The sequence below is a fragment of the Zonotrichia albicollis genome, chromosome 1 (genome assembly GCF_047830755.1).
Source record: "Zonotrichia albicollis isolate bZonAlb1 chromosome 1, bZonAlb1.hap1, whole genome shotgun sequence".
Classification (NCBI taxonomy): domain Eukaryota; kingdom Metazoa; phylum Chordata; class Aves; order Passeriformes; family Passerellidae; genus Zonotrichia; species Zonotrichia albicollis.
In genome coordinates, this window is record NC_133819.1 from 7,685,502 (window position 1) to 7,697,837 (window position 12,336).

The following is a 12,336-nucleotide window of genomic DNA, read 5'->3' on the forward strand; positions in this document are numbered from 1 at the left end:
GAAAAAGTTGCTTTCTCATGTCACTCATGAGAAGGAGATAAGAGAAATGAAGGGACCTTCCATATGCAGAACCCTGAGGGCAGATGTTATATGTTATCTTTGTTATATGTTATATATGTTATATGTATACCCCCTCTCAAATGCAAGTATTCTCTTTTGTGTGGCTACTTCAGGTTTCTCCATCTCTGTTTTAGGGCAGAAGTGCAGAGCTAGAGTGCTGCTTTTGTCCTCTGAACAAGGAAAGTATTTTGCCATCCACTTTTGAACTATACCCAAAAACCAGTCCAATTGTGGTGGGGTGGTGTGTAAAAGTGATCACATCACTGTTGATAAAAAATTGAAATAATGGCAAAAATAAATATGTGCCTTGTTAATTTTAACTGAGATGACAGAGTCTGTGTGGGGAGAGGCTGTTTAGAAAGGTGTCTTGTCACTCTAGGACATGAAACAGAAAGACGTAGACTTTTTTCTCGGGCAAAAAAGAGAGCTTTTAATTTCTGACTCTAACATTTATAGATTTCCAAAAGTGACAGTGGACTGGAGGGTGACAATGCCACCTCTCTAATGACGCTGGATAAACCAACCATTAAATTTCTCATCTTCCATAAAAGAATGCAAAACAATAAGTTATTTACATAAAGTGAGTGAAAAAGTTCGTTACAAGAATGTAAACATCAGAAGTCTTAGAAAATCTTAAAAAAAAAAGGGTGACAGTGTATCAATACCCCTGAGAACCTACACACAAACCTCCAGGACCTCCTGACATGAGTAGAAATAAGATTTGCTTGAAGACTTAGTTTTCAAAAAGAAGACAGAGAATACTGAGTCACTCTGGTTTGGTTTGAAACCAAGTAGCACAGGCTGTTGAATTTTAGAGCACAAGCCCAAGAATCAATCTCTTGCCCAATTAGAAGTCTGACCCAGTGAAGTCTCCTGGTAACGAGGCCCTTCTGCTGTCTCTGGTGATAGGAGATCATTTCTGTGTCTCATTTTATGTACTAATAATCCCAGATTGCTCTCTGCAGGCATCACATCACTGTGCCATATTTTTATTAGTGTTTGAAAGTCAGACAAGGTCAGCTGGATGGAAAATGCTCAGGTTTCATCACTAACATCCTTTCCTGTAGATTGGCAGAGTTGCTCAGAAGAACCACACTCAACCCAGGCTCATCCAGAAGATCTTCCCAGTTCATTCTTAAACATCTCAGTGCTTATCAAGTTGTTTCTCTTCAACCTGCATTTTTCCCCCCAAATTCTGAATAGCTGATCTCTGGATAACTGCAATTCTGACTAGCCTTCTTTACAGCATTCATATATTTTGATTTTCATTTTTTCATGTCTCTGCTGTGGAAAAATATTAATGAAACCCTGGTAAATCCAGGGTTTACCTTAGGCCTTGCACAGTGCTGAGGTCAGAGCTGACTGAGAAAGATCTACAGAGTAAAAGAAAATCACATGAGTAAGAGAAAATTGCTTTTAAGTGGTTGCATTTATCACCTGAGTGCTATCGTCTCTCATTGTCTCTTTAGGAGACAAAATATTACTCCAGTAACAAAAGTTCCATTTAAAAATACAGTAAAAATTCACTCTGTCTTCTGTGATTTAGAGGGATCACATGAGAAACATGATAATGTCATCATTTTAGAAGTGATGTTACCAGTGCCCAAGGTCCATTTCCACTGTTTGCTTACTTGGGGAAATGCTGAGTTTTTGATCAATGTTTTGCAGCCTCCATCAGTGCAACTCAGGGCTCTGTACCAGTCTCTCATACACTTTTAAATCCTTTTTTTTTTTAGGCTAGAAGGGCAGGTCCATGCCACCATTTTATACCATTACCAATGGAAGTTGGAGGCTCCTTTTCAGACAAGTGATTGGTTTTTGTGTCATTGTCCATGGCAGGGGGGCTAAAAATAAATTATTTTTAAAGACCCCCCAATCCAAACCATTCTATGATTCTGTGATTTTAAGGTGGTATTAGTGAAGTTCAAGGTTTTACAGGCTCAGTACCAAATATTACATTGATGGGGGGTTACAGACACAGGCAGACTATATTAAAAAAAACCTCTGAGCTCATAATTGTTGGCCTGAATCCAAAATAATTGCCAAATTAGAGACAAATGCTTTAGATTCCCTTCTTTTTAGATTTTATACACTAAATCCATGGAATTTGTTCATCCTGGAAAAAATGGTTGGTGAGCACTGATGTTTTTAAGAGAAGCTGAATGAATTGATATGAATCTGCAGTTTAAATTAATAAATTCAAATTACTTTCATCCCCTCCTTCTACTTTTGTTCATTGAAAAGAATTTTTTTTTACATTACTGTAAAGAAAATATGTGTGAGTGAGAATTAAATGTTTAATAGTGGATGAGCCTAAATGAATAGAAGAGCCTTTCCCATCTAATTAAGCACTTTTATTAGAATTCCAGGAGGGTTCTATTAGTTGCATCTTCTAACAGTATGATTTCTTGATTATCTGTTCTGGCAAGTCTTTATTCCCATTTGTATGATATTTTATTTTATCTCACTGCGAGTCTCAGCAGGGCTCTGTATCTCCGGGGGAGAAATTTTCTTAATGGCACCTGTCTTCTCTTCTCCTTGGTGAATTTTGAAGTAAACAAGTCATTTAATAGTGTCAAGTCATTAAAAACAACTCATTAAAATTGTGTGTGTGCTACCCATGGAATTGCATTCCTGCCTCTTACAAATCTTCCTCTCTTCCTCCATATCCTTATCTATGGTTCTTTGTAGATTTATTAATTAATCTGTATGTTTTACATCCTTTTATTTGGGTTTGCAAATTTCCTCCTGTTTGCTTTTTTTTCCTCATCATGCATCAAAATCTCTTAAATACTAAGAAGTTTCCAGTTTTTTATTGCCCTTCTGAATTTATTCTTTATTTTATTCTCTATTTTTTTTTTTTTCTAAGGAAGAAGAAATCTGTCTTAGCTGCTGTCAGATTTTATGTTATTAGAGGTAGATGTGAAGACATTGAGTTCTGGTTCTGAGACAGATAGTTTAGGTAGATAGTTTTTTATACTTAACCATAAAAAATGCTTAAAATACTGTGAGCTGATGTCCTTAGGACTGTTGTCTTTCAAAACATTCAGTGCTGGCTTGAGGCAGAATACAAGAGGAGATATTTCTGCCGTCCCCACATATTTTTGTAGCTGTCTTTATTTCTTCAACTTTTATAAACTAATTACATGTAATGTACTAATTACACAACTAATGTTTTCTAAAATTATGACATAGTGAAGTAAGAAGGTTTAAAATTTTTCCCCAGTAAAACATATATATATATAGTTTTTATAATTTCTTTAGAGGATGGACATATCAGAGCAGCCTGTGCTGAAAATTGTTGCATTTTTGTTCACAGTGAGAGCATATTCAAAGAATTTCCATACCAATCCTATTGTTCTGTATTTGAAATTAAAATGAAGTTATGAAAACAGACCTTAGAGAAGGAGGTTATACCATATCCCAGAATTTGACTGCTTTTATCAGTTTCAGACATTTTCAGTCTGGCACTGTAAAATATTCTTCTTGAAGTAAACGGAGCCACTCCCTCAATTACAGTGGAAAATTTCTGGGTATTTTTAAGGTGCTTTTGAAGAACTTTATATAGAAGAGTTAATCATGTTTATGCTAAGAAGGAGAACCTGTGCCACAAAGTCTCTGAGGGAAATTTGCCTTCTTTAGGAGAAGATGTCAGAAGAGGGAACACACAGATATAAAAATTTCAGCAAAAACCAGGACAAAATCTTTTGGACAAGTTCCTCATTAATCACAGTTATTTTTAAAGTCAAATGCAGGTAACACATGATTGATTAGTTTGTTTTATTCCACATCTTGTTCTGAGCTCAATTGCAAGCAAAGATGATTTGGCAGTCGGCACTCTGCCTGCACTCAGGAACTTTCCTTGTTTGGAAATTTTGAGGGGAGACTTTTTGGCAAAAAAACTTCACTTAAACGAGCAAATTTCCCAATTTATTACTTCAGAAATGGTTTTTGAGCATGGTGCTGAGGTCATGCCCGTGTCTGGAGCAATTTAACAGCCTCTGGTCCAGACAATGTCATTTTAATGTGGAAGAGTTTATGTAGCACCTGCTTCATCTTCTGTCTGGTCTAAAATGTATTACTCCCTTCTTTCTCAGCTATAAGATCAATCATTTTAAAAGTGGAAGGAATAATGGCAACAGTTTAATAAGGTCTTGCCAGTTCTTTGGCCGGAAATTAAGATTAAGGTTCTTTTTTGGGAGGAAATAGTGAAAATATTGTGAAGATGCAATGAACCTATTTCTTCATCCAAACCAGGAGCCAGAGATGTACAAACTGCGTTCAGAATTGCCCATTTCCCAGCCAGCATCCTGCACAAATGAGCTCATAAGGGACAGGCTCAAATCCAAACAAGCCCTAATTATGAGGGTCTGTGAGGAGCACTGGCTCTTTGGAGAGGCTGGGATGACCCATAATATTGATTGATTCGGGGAAAAATGTACAGAGGAATTTTAAGCAGGCTGTTTTGGAGGAGAAGGAAGGGTGTAGCTGTGGAGAGCTATAGCTTAACAGGCATAACATACTTCCCAGAAGAAGCTGAGTGGCATGAGATCCCATTTATCTGTAAAATGGAAGAGTGCTCCTGGCTCACAGGTGTGCATTTGGCCTGATTCTCTACAGGAATTTAACAAAGGAGAGTTAAACACCTAGAGTAGCATGGGATAATTGGAAATGTGGTTGATAAATGCTCTCCAAAAGGGTTTTTTTGAGGATCCCTAAGAGCTTTCTCAAAGAGAGAATCTCAGAGTTGTGCCAGTCCTGCCCAGAGCAGCTGTGCAGACAACTCTCCCTCCTCCTTCTCTTTTCTAGCTAATAAAATAGCCCAGAGAAGTTAAATAACTGGAAGTGCTCAAGGCCAGTCTGGATGGAGCTTGAAGAAACCTAGTACAGTGGGAAGCATCCCTGCCCATGGCAGGGGGCTTGGAATGAGATGATCTTTAAGGTCCTTTCCAACCCAAAGCTACCTCTGAGTGAGTCTTTGATAATGGATTTGTAATCTGTGAGTCCTTGATGATGGGTTTGGAATGGGTTGTCTGGGGCTACCAGAGCAGGAGTCCATGCATATTCCACCACGGACCATGCCCCAGATGGAGCCCAAATACATGTGTGGGAATTTGATCTTTCACAATGAGGTTCTCAAGTGAGGGAACTCCATTTCCATGCAACCTTTGGGCCTGCTGACAGCACAGGTTTCCCTGGCCACTGTTGGTGCAGCCCAGCTCCAGGTGACTCCTGAGGTTTCTCTCCTCTCAACCCCTTGCACATGGCACTGAAATTTGCTGCAGGTAGGTGAGTGAGTGTGTCTACTTCAGAGAAGAAGATTCTCCTCAAAAGATAAGAAACAAACCAAAATATACCAAGATGAATATGTGCATCAGTCAGGAGCATTTGTGGGGGAAAACTGGGGTCTTGGTCTGCTTTCATAGCCTGTGGTAGAAGGGAATAACTCACAGCATGAGGATGGATGTACGCAAGATTTTGCTACAAAAGAAGCTTCCCAACCAAATGAAAGAACTTAAGAAAGGACTCAGGAGATGCAATTCTGGTTTTCCTTATCTATACCAAAGAATGAGAAGATGACTTTGTTGGGTTTTTTTTTGTTGGTTTTTTTTGGGGGGTTGTTTTTGGGGTTTTCTTTTGTTTTTGTTTTTTTGTTTTTTTGTTTGTTTAGGTTTTTTGGGGTTTTTTTGGGTTTTTTTTGTTTTTTTTTTTTTTTTTGTCTGCAGCACAGCTCTTTGCTTTTCCTTCTGCCTTATCAGCTACCAAAGCTGGTTTATGCAGCATTTTTCACTGTGTTAGAGTTTTCCTCTTCTAAAAGATGATGCAATGAGTAGAACTGACAGGACTTGTCTATGCTCTGGTCTGAATTATTTGCTGTAATTAGCATGTCTCTCCCTTAGCTCCACCTGTGTTATCTGAAGCATTACAGCTTTAAATTCTTACCATTTGTATAATCTGTTTATTTAGGGATGGTATTTCCCCCTCTGTTTGTAATTTCTTGCTCTTCTTTTCACCATGGGTAAAATAACCCAAGAACTAGATAGTTCATTTGACAAATAGTGAAGTGCTATTTTTTTCTCCCAAAAGAGGTTTTGATTTGATTCACTGTTTTTCTCTTTTCCTTCTACCCTCAGAGGTTACTCTCTGTTAAGATAATCAAGACAGCTAACCAGAGAGATTGATTCCTAACAGGCAAATCTGACTGGAAATTTAAGCAGCTAACACACACAATCCAGAATAAGTGTTGTGGTTCATCTTTCTACAGCAAAGGGAATTTTGTGGCTGCTCTCAGTATGAGCACTATGAGTTCTCTTATCCTTACAAAAACGACTTAGGCTGCTCACAAAGGCACCTTCTAGGTAAAAAAAACATAATAAAAGACACAATTTTGCTCTACAGGCAGCAGCTGTGGATGACATTTTGCATGTAGAAATAAAAGCTGTCTGAGCCCCTTATGGTAAACTCAGACTCTGAAGTGTCAGTGCCTCAACCATCCCCTCTTGCCCCTCCACACCCTCTGTTCATCCCATCTCCATCAAACCTCGAGCTTTACTGTGAGGGTTCCACCTGAGGAGTGATGGAAGGGGGAACCTGTGGCCATCAGGGTCCCCACCTTGGGTCTGCCCTGATCCTGGCTGGCCTTTGAACAGCTCAGAGGAAATTAGAGTGGGAAGATTCCACAAAATCAGTTCTGAGCATCCCTCTTGCTGCTGTGCTGTCCTTGCTCCTACAGCCCCACTGCAAAGGAAGGAGCAGCCCAGGGACTGTAACTGGGGTGCTGCAGCAGGCCCCAAAAAGGCAATAAAGATGTGAAAAATGTGTATTTTATGATTGGCTTTTTGCAAATATTAAAATGAATATGATATGTGCTGTGTTAGAAAGTTATAGTGTATTAATTCTCTTAAGTTATAACCTAGTTTTAGATTATAACAAAATGTTAAAATAGAAACTATGCTATGTAGGATACATTTTTGTTTTAAAGAGAGGACTCGCACGGAGATAGCAGCCACAGGACACCTGAATCTTTCAGAGAAAGAGAATTTATTGCCCTCTTATCAGGAGAAATGAACTTCTTCCTGCCTCGCTCAGTCCTGGAGACAGTGTTAGGATTCAGAGGAAGAAGTTGACACTGACCAGACAGAATCCCGTGTTTGAATGGAATTTATTTTTCATGAGATGTATGAATATGCAACAGGTTATTGTTTTTAAGGGCTAATCCTCTGTTAATGTGGGTCCTTTTTCAGGCTTGTGCTGCCTAGAGAAAGGTACCCGGACCATCTGTAACTCTTTGTTTCTATTGTCTCATATTGTCATAATTCAAATTGTCCAAATTATTGTTACTCCAATTAAATTGCTATTTTCATAACCATTTTATTCTTTAAAACTATTAAAATTTGAAAAGCAAGTCATTGGCATTTTTCACAAAGAGAATTCACTTTGTGCTGAGTTACTGCATGCAGCTCTGTTCTGCTTTGAAAACATGCTCTGCAAAACACTGTGCAAGGCCTTTTGCTTAAAAGCCAGGCAGGGTTTGGCTGTTTTCTCTGTTTTTTTTGGTGATGTTGGCCTCAAATTGCCTTGTTATTCCTGTCTGTAGACCAGTGATGATAATAGCCTCACTTTTTCAAGCAGTTTGAGATCTTCTAATGAGGCACATTTTATACAGGCTTTATTAGAGTTCTTGTTTGTAGGATGTTACAATACACAGGGTTGTTGCAATGTGACTTCAGAATATGTAATGTAATTATTTGTGCTGAGTATAAATACAGTTAAGGCAGTGCTATCTATGCTGGGAGAAAATGACATTATGCTGCTTTGACATTTACCAAAAAAGCCTCCTTTTTCTATATTGCATTTGCGGTGTGTCACTTGTGTTCTGCTACCAAATGAGGGTAATAGATGAAAGAAAAGAAAAGCATTTTGATTTTATTTTCTAAAAAAAAAGTAGATATTTTGTGTTGATAGGAGCTTTTCCATTTGAAGCCAGTCTATGTATCAGTTGTCATAAAGTTCCCAATCTTTTCATCATATTCAAAGGAAATTTGTGAGGCAAAAAAGTCTTTGGGTGCAGAAGACAAAATTTTATTTCTTCTTGTGGCAGTTGGATTAAAATGTAGAATTATTGTTTATCCTTTGTGGACATGATCAGAGTTGATAAATACAATTTCATTGTTTGCCATCCCTGAACTAATTCTTAAGGCTTAGGCAACTCAGCAGTGGAACTAATATGTTCAGCTTCTTATTAATAAGAAACAGAAATTGTCACTTAAATGCTTGACCTTACCAACACTTGCTAGTGTTTACCTTACTGTTAAAAAGTTTGCTGAAACCTGGCTGAAAGGCATCTTACAAGTTTGTGGTGTATTTCCAAAGCACACCTGTGCAGCAGCTTAGAAAGGACATTTCTGAAGCTGAAATCTTTTTTTTCTCTTTTTGCAGGGATCCCCAGAATTTGTATCCCCCTGAGGTCAGCAATGCAAAGCTTCAGTATGCTGGTTGGGGTCCAAAAGGGCAACAGCTGGTAAGAGAAAAAACAAGTGTGCAAATGCATTTAGAGACCATGCTGCTATTGCTTGGAAGTAAAAAAAAAAATAATAATTCCTTTTTTGAATAGTTTCTTGAAGCCTGTGTGGTAGCTTTATTTATGATTGTTCTATCATGTAATTTATTTATAAAATTCCCAAATATATCCATTCACTGAAAAGTAATCGTGTCGAAAAATGCAGAGAAAGAACAGTTCATGAAAGCTTTTTGATAGGATGCACCTGCTTCTCCCAGTGTTGGACACAGGACAGATTATAGAGATAATAGTTGGATTTATTTAGCATCTCATTGCTTCACAAGGGCATCTTCAGACTTGCAAACTTGGCTCTGGGGATATGTTAATATTAGCAGCCCCGTTTGGAGAATGCATCTCTCCAGAACAGATCTGCCCTGAATTTGCCCTGTGGTTGTTTGCAAAATAGACAGAATTAGAAGAGGATCCTGGAAAGTTTTCAGAGCTGCTTAAAAAAAAAACAACCACACCACTTGTCAGGGATTCATTGTATTTAATGGAGCTGTTCATGCTGCAAAAATCTTAAAATCCCCAGTATTTTACCCCTCATCCACGGCCATCCTGGATGTGCCCATTTTTCAGAGCATGTATTTCCTGGCCACATCCCCTGGCTTCATTTCCTGGTACAAATCCAATATTAAGTTTTTTCTATATTCTAAACATTCTCTTTCTACCATAACAAGAAATGAAAAAGTGGCAACTTATTTTTTGATATGGAAACTTTATACCAAGAGATGAGCTTTGAAAGCTCATTATAAAAGAAAAATCTGGCATGGATCTCCTGTTCCCAGTCCTCTCTTGGGGACTGTTTGTCTGTGTCCTTAACTAGATTGTTTTAAATTCTGTGATTAAAAAAAAAATCCAAAAAATAGGAGTCATTATCATTGCAAGCCTGAAAATCAGGTTGGAGAAAACAGATACAGAACAGTAAAGTCCTTCCTCCATCAGGAGGCTTTCCTCCTACTTCTCCTGCTCCATCAAGAAAACTGTGTTTGAGAGTCATTCACCCCAGATCTGATCAGAGAGGGGAGTCAGCAGCTTTATCTCTGTGCAAAATGTCCTCTGAGGAGCTCTTTGCCTTCACTGCACACAGCTGGGGGAACTCACATATCAAATTGTTCCAATCCCCCCAGCATGTGCAGGGAATACCTTTAGGACCTGGCAAAGGAAGCCAAAACATTTTTCCCTTCACTGCTCACTAGCTCTATTTTAAGTCTAAAGTCAGAATTCCATAATATGTAACAAAAACTACATTTTCTAATTAAAATCTAATATTGAGCGTCATTTGTCACATTCTCCACCCCACAAGTGAATCTTCCTTCCTTTAATAGAGTTTTGCTGTGAATTGTGTGCCCTCAGCGCCTGTGGTCACAGCTCACTGCTCACTTGCATCATGCTCATTTTACCAAGCTGAAGGGCTGCACCTGATTCCCACCTTGGAAAGAGAATCTAAGGAGATTTTATACCAAAACGAAGAAAAATGTTCATACCAAAATAGACAAATGAAATATATTTCGAACAGGAGAGTACGCACAATCCAGGAGAAGAAAAGTCTTCTTTATAATAAACTTTATAATTTAATGCTGAAGAGGGCAATACCAATTTCCATCATATTTTTTAAGCAATTTACAGTGAAAACTGTAATTTACAGTGAAATTTACAGTGAAAGCCCTAGGAATTCCTGAAGACATCAAGTTTCATGCATGTTCCTTCCATGGGGTACATTCTATATATATATATTTGGTACCTTTAAAAGTCCCTTTGTTGAATTCCATAAGAATCTTGGAAAAATCTTGCTACAGCAAATTTGTTCTGCATGCTTATTTTTTCCTTTTTTTTTTGTCGTTTTTTGTCTTTTTTTTACTTCAAGATTTGCAAAATTATTGGCCTCTAATTGAGCTCTATTTCCTGCTCTTGCATTTGGAATCAGGGCAGGTGAGGAGCAATTCACTGGTAGTTTAAGCATTATTTTTTCATACTTCTAACATATGAGCCTTTTTGCCCTTTTCTTTGCCAGTCATTGACCTTGAAATACAATTACCACTGTAGTTTATAAAATAAACATGCTTTTACATACATCAATATAATCTTTTTATATCTAATAATCAGCAGAGAATTGCCAGAGGGAAAAAGAAGCTTTTAAAATTTAAAAAAAAAAAAAAAAACCTTACAAGAAAAATAAATGAGATCTAGAAACACACCATGTTCATGTTCTGTATTTCAGGACTAATTGGGTTACTCAGAATATAATTGCCAGTGAAATTCGTGTCACCTTCTTTGGAGATGCAAAGACAGAGGAAAAATTAAAGCCTATTAAAATTTGATAGTGGGAATGTGTTTGCTAAATGTTCACTGAGTGGTGTTGCAGGAGAAGGAGGGAAAATGTGTTGAGTGGGAGGGAAAGGATTTGTGGTTTGGGAAGCACAAATCAGCTCCCCTGGTCCCAGAGGCTCCTGGGGGTGTTTGAGGGGGTCCTGCAGCATCAGAGGACCCCAATTTTGTGTCAGCCCTGGTGCTGCACCCCTGGGCACAGGCTCCATCCTGCACCTCCCAGAAAGGGAGCCAAGGGCAAGTGTGCTTTGCATCACCTTGAAGATACCCCAATTTTCAGGAAATAAAAAAAGCCTTCCCCTTGAAATCTCCTGGTTTGTTCTTTTTTGGCAACATAAAGGGGAAGGCAGGGCAGGAGAGTAAGAGGGCTTGGTTCCAGAATTTTTATTCTCTTTGTAGCTTCTGTTTCATCCTTCCTAGGGGAACTTTGGGTTGCTGAGCCTGACCTCTTTCTCTCTTGCATGTCTAATCATTCAAAAAAAGAAATAAATCTGAAATAGAAAGAGCTTGAATGATCTGCATTCTCTGCAATTAAAAATATAGTGGAATATTCCCAGGAGCAATTTTCTATTTATCTTGCTTTATTTTGTCCTTTCTCATTAAATTATATGCCAGTTTTTGGATGATTAAGTCCTCAGAGCATGTTTCTTGACTTCTTACTAGCCTGCAGAATGCCACACATGCCAACTGAGCTGTTTAAATAATGGCAGATACTGGATCAGAGAAAATCTGTCAGAAGATCAGAATGCAAAAAAGCTCTCACTTCTGGCATCTCAGAAAAAATGCTTCAGCTTTTCTCTGATCTCAGCCAAAGCCTTGACAAATTAAGTCTCACAAAGCTGTTGGAAGAATGGGGCCCTCACCAGTGTGAGCTCCAGAGTCATTAGAAAGAGAGCCACTAATTTCAATGCAAGAGGGAACACATCCCTTAAATTTGGCTGTTAATAGAGGGCTCATTCCTCTCATTTGTCCTACAGCATGAGTCATCATTTATGCCTTTCCAGAATAAGTGAAAAACACTGTTAACTTGGAATAGCTGTGTGATATATTCACTATTTGTGGGTGTAAATGACTATGCAAAATGCCTTTGGGAAAAATCCATCCTTTCCATGGTGCACCTGACAGCCCAAAGCCACACTTAGAATTCCATTTCATCAGCCTGCTGGCCTGCAGCATGGTGCTTGGTGGCTTTTTAGTGAACAGACTGTACCATCCTCAGTTTTTGTGATATTTTCCAGCAATATGAGACTGTGGGTGGCATGACAGAACTGCAAAAAAAGTGTTATTCTGTACCTTTGTCCTGTTCTGGGTATGCTGATCTTCACAAGAATCTTCACTCTTTGGATTTCTTCTCTTTCTCTGATCATGCCATCTATGACTCAACAGCT

The 12,336-nt window shown here is 38.4% G+C and overlaps 1 protein-coding gene across 5 annotated transcripts in view; it reads left to right on the forward strand.

Moving 5' to 3' along the window:
• Positions 1 to 12,336, forward strand: part of DPP6 (dipeptidyl peptidase like 6) — a 572,065-nt gene that overhangs the window by 457,282 nt on the left and 102,447 nt on the right. For all 5 annotated transcript variants that reach the window (XM_074550874.1, XM_074550925.1, XM_005480421.4 and 2 more), the window contains exon 7: positions 8,500 to 8,581. In XM_074550874.1, coding sequence (XP_074406975.1) covers positions 8,500 to 8,581 — 82 coding nt within the window. The remainder of the gene's footprint in view (positions 1 to 8,499; positions 8,582 to 12,336) is intronic.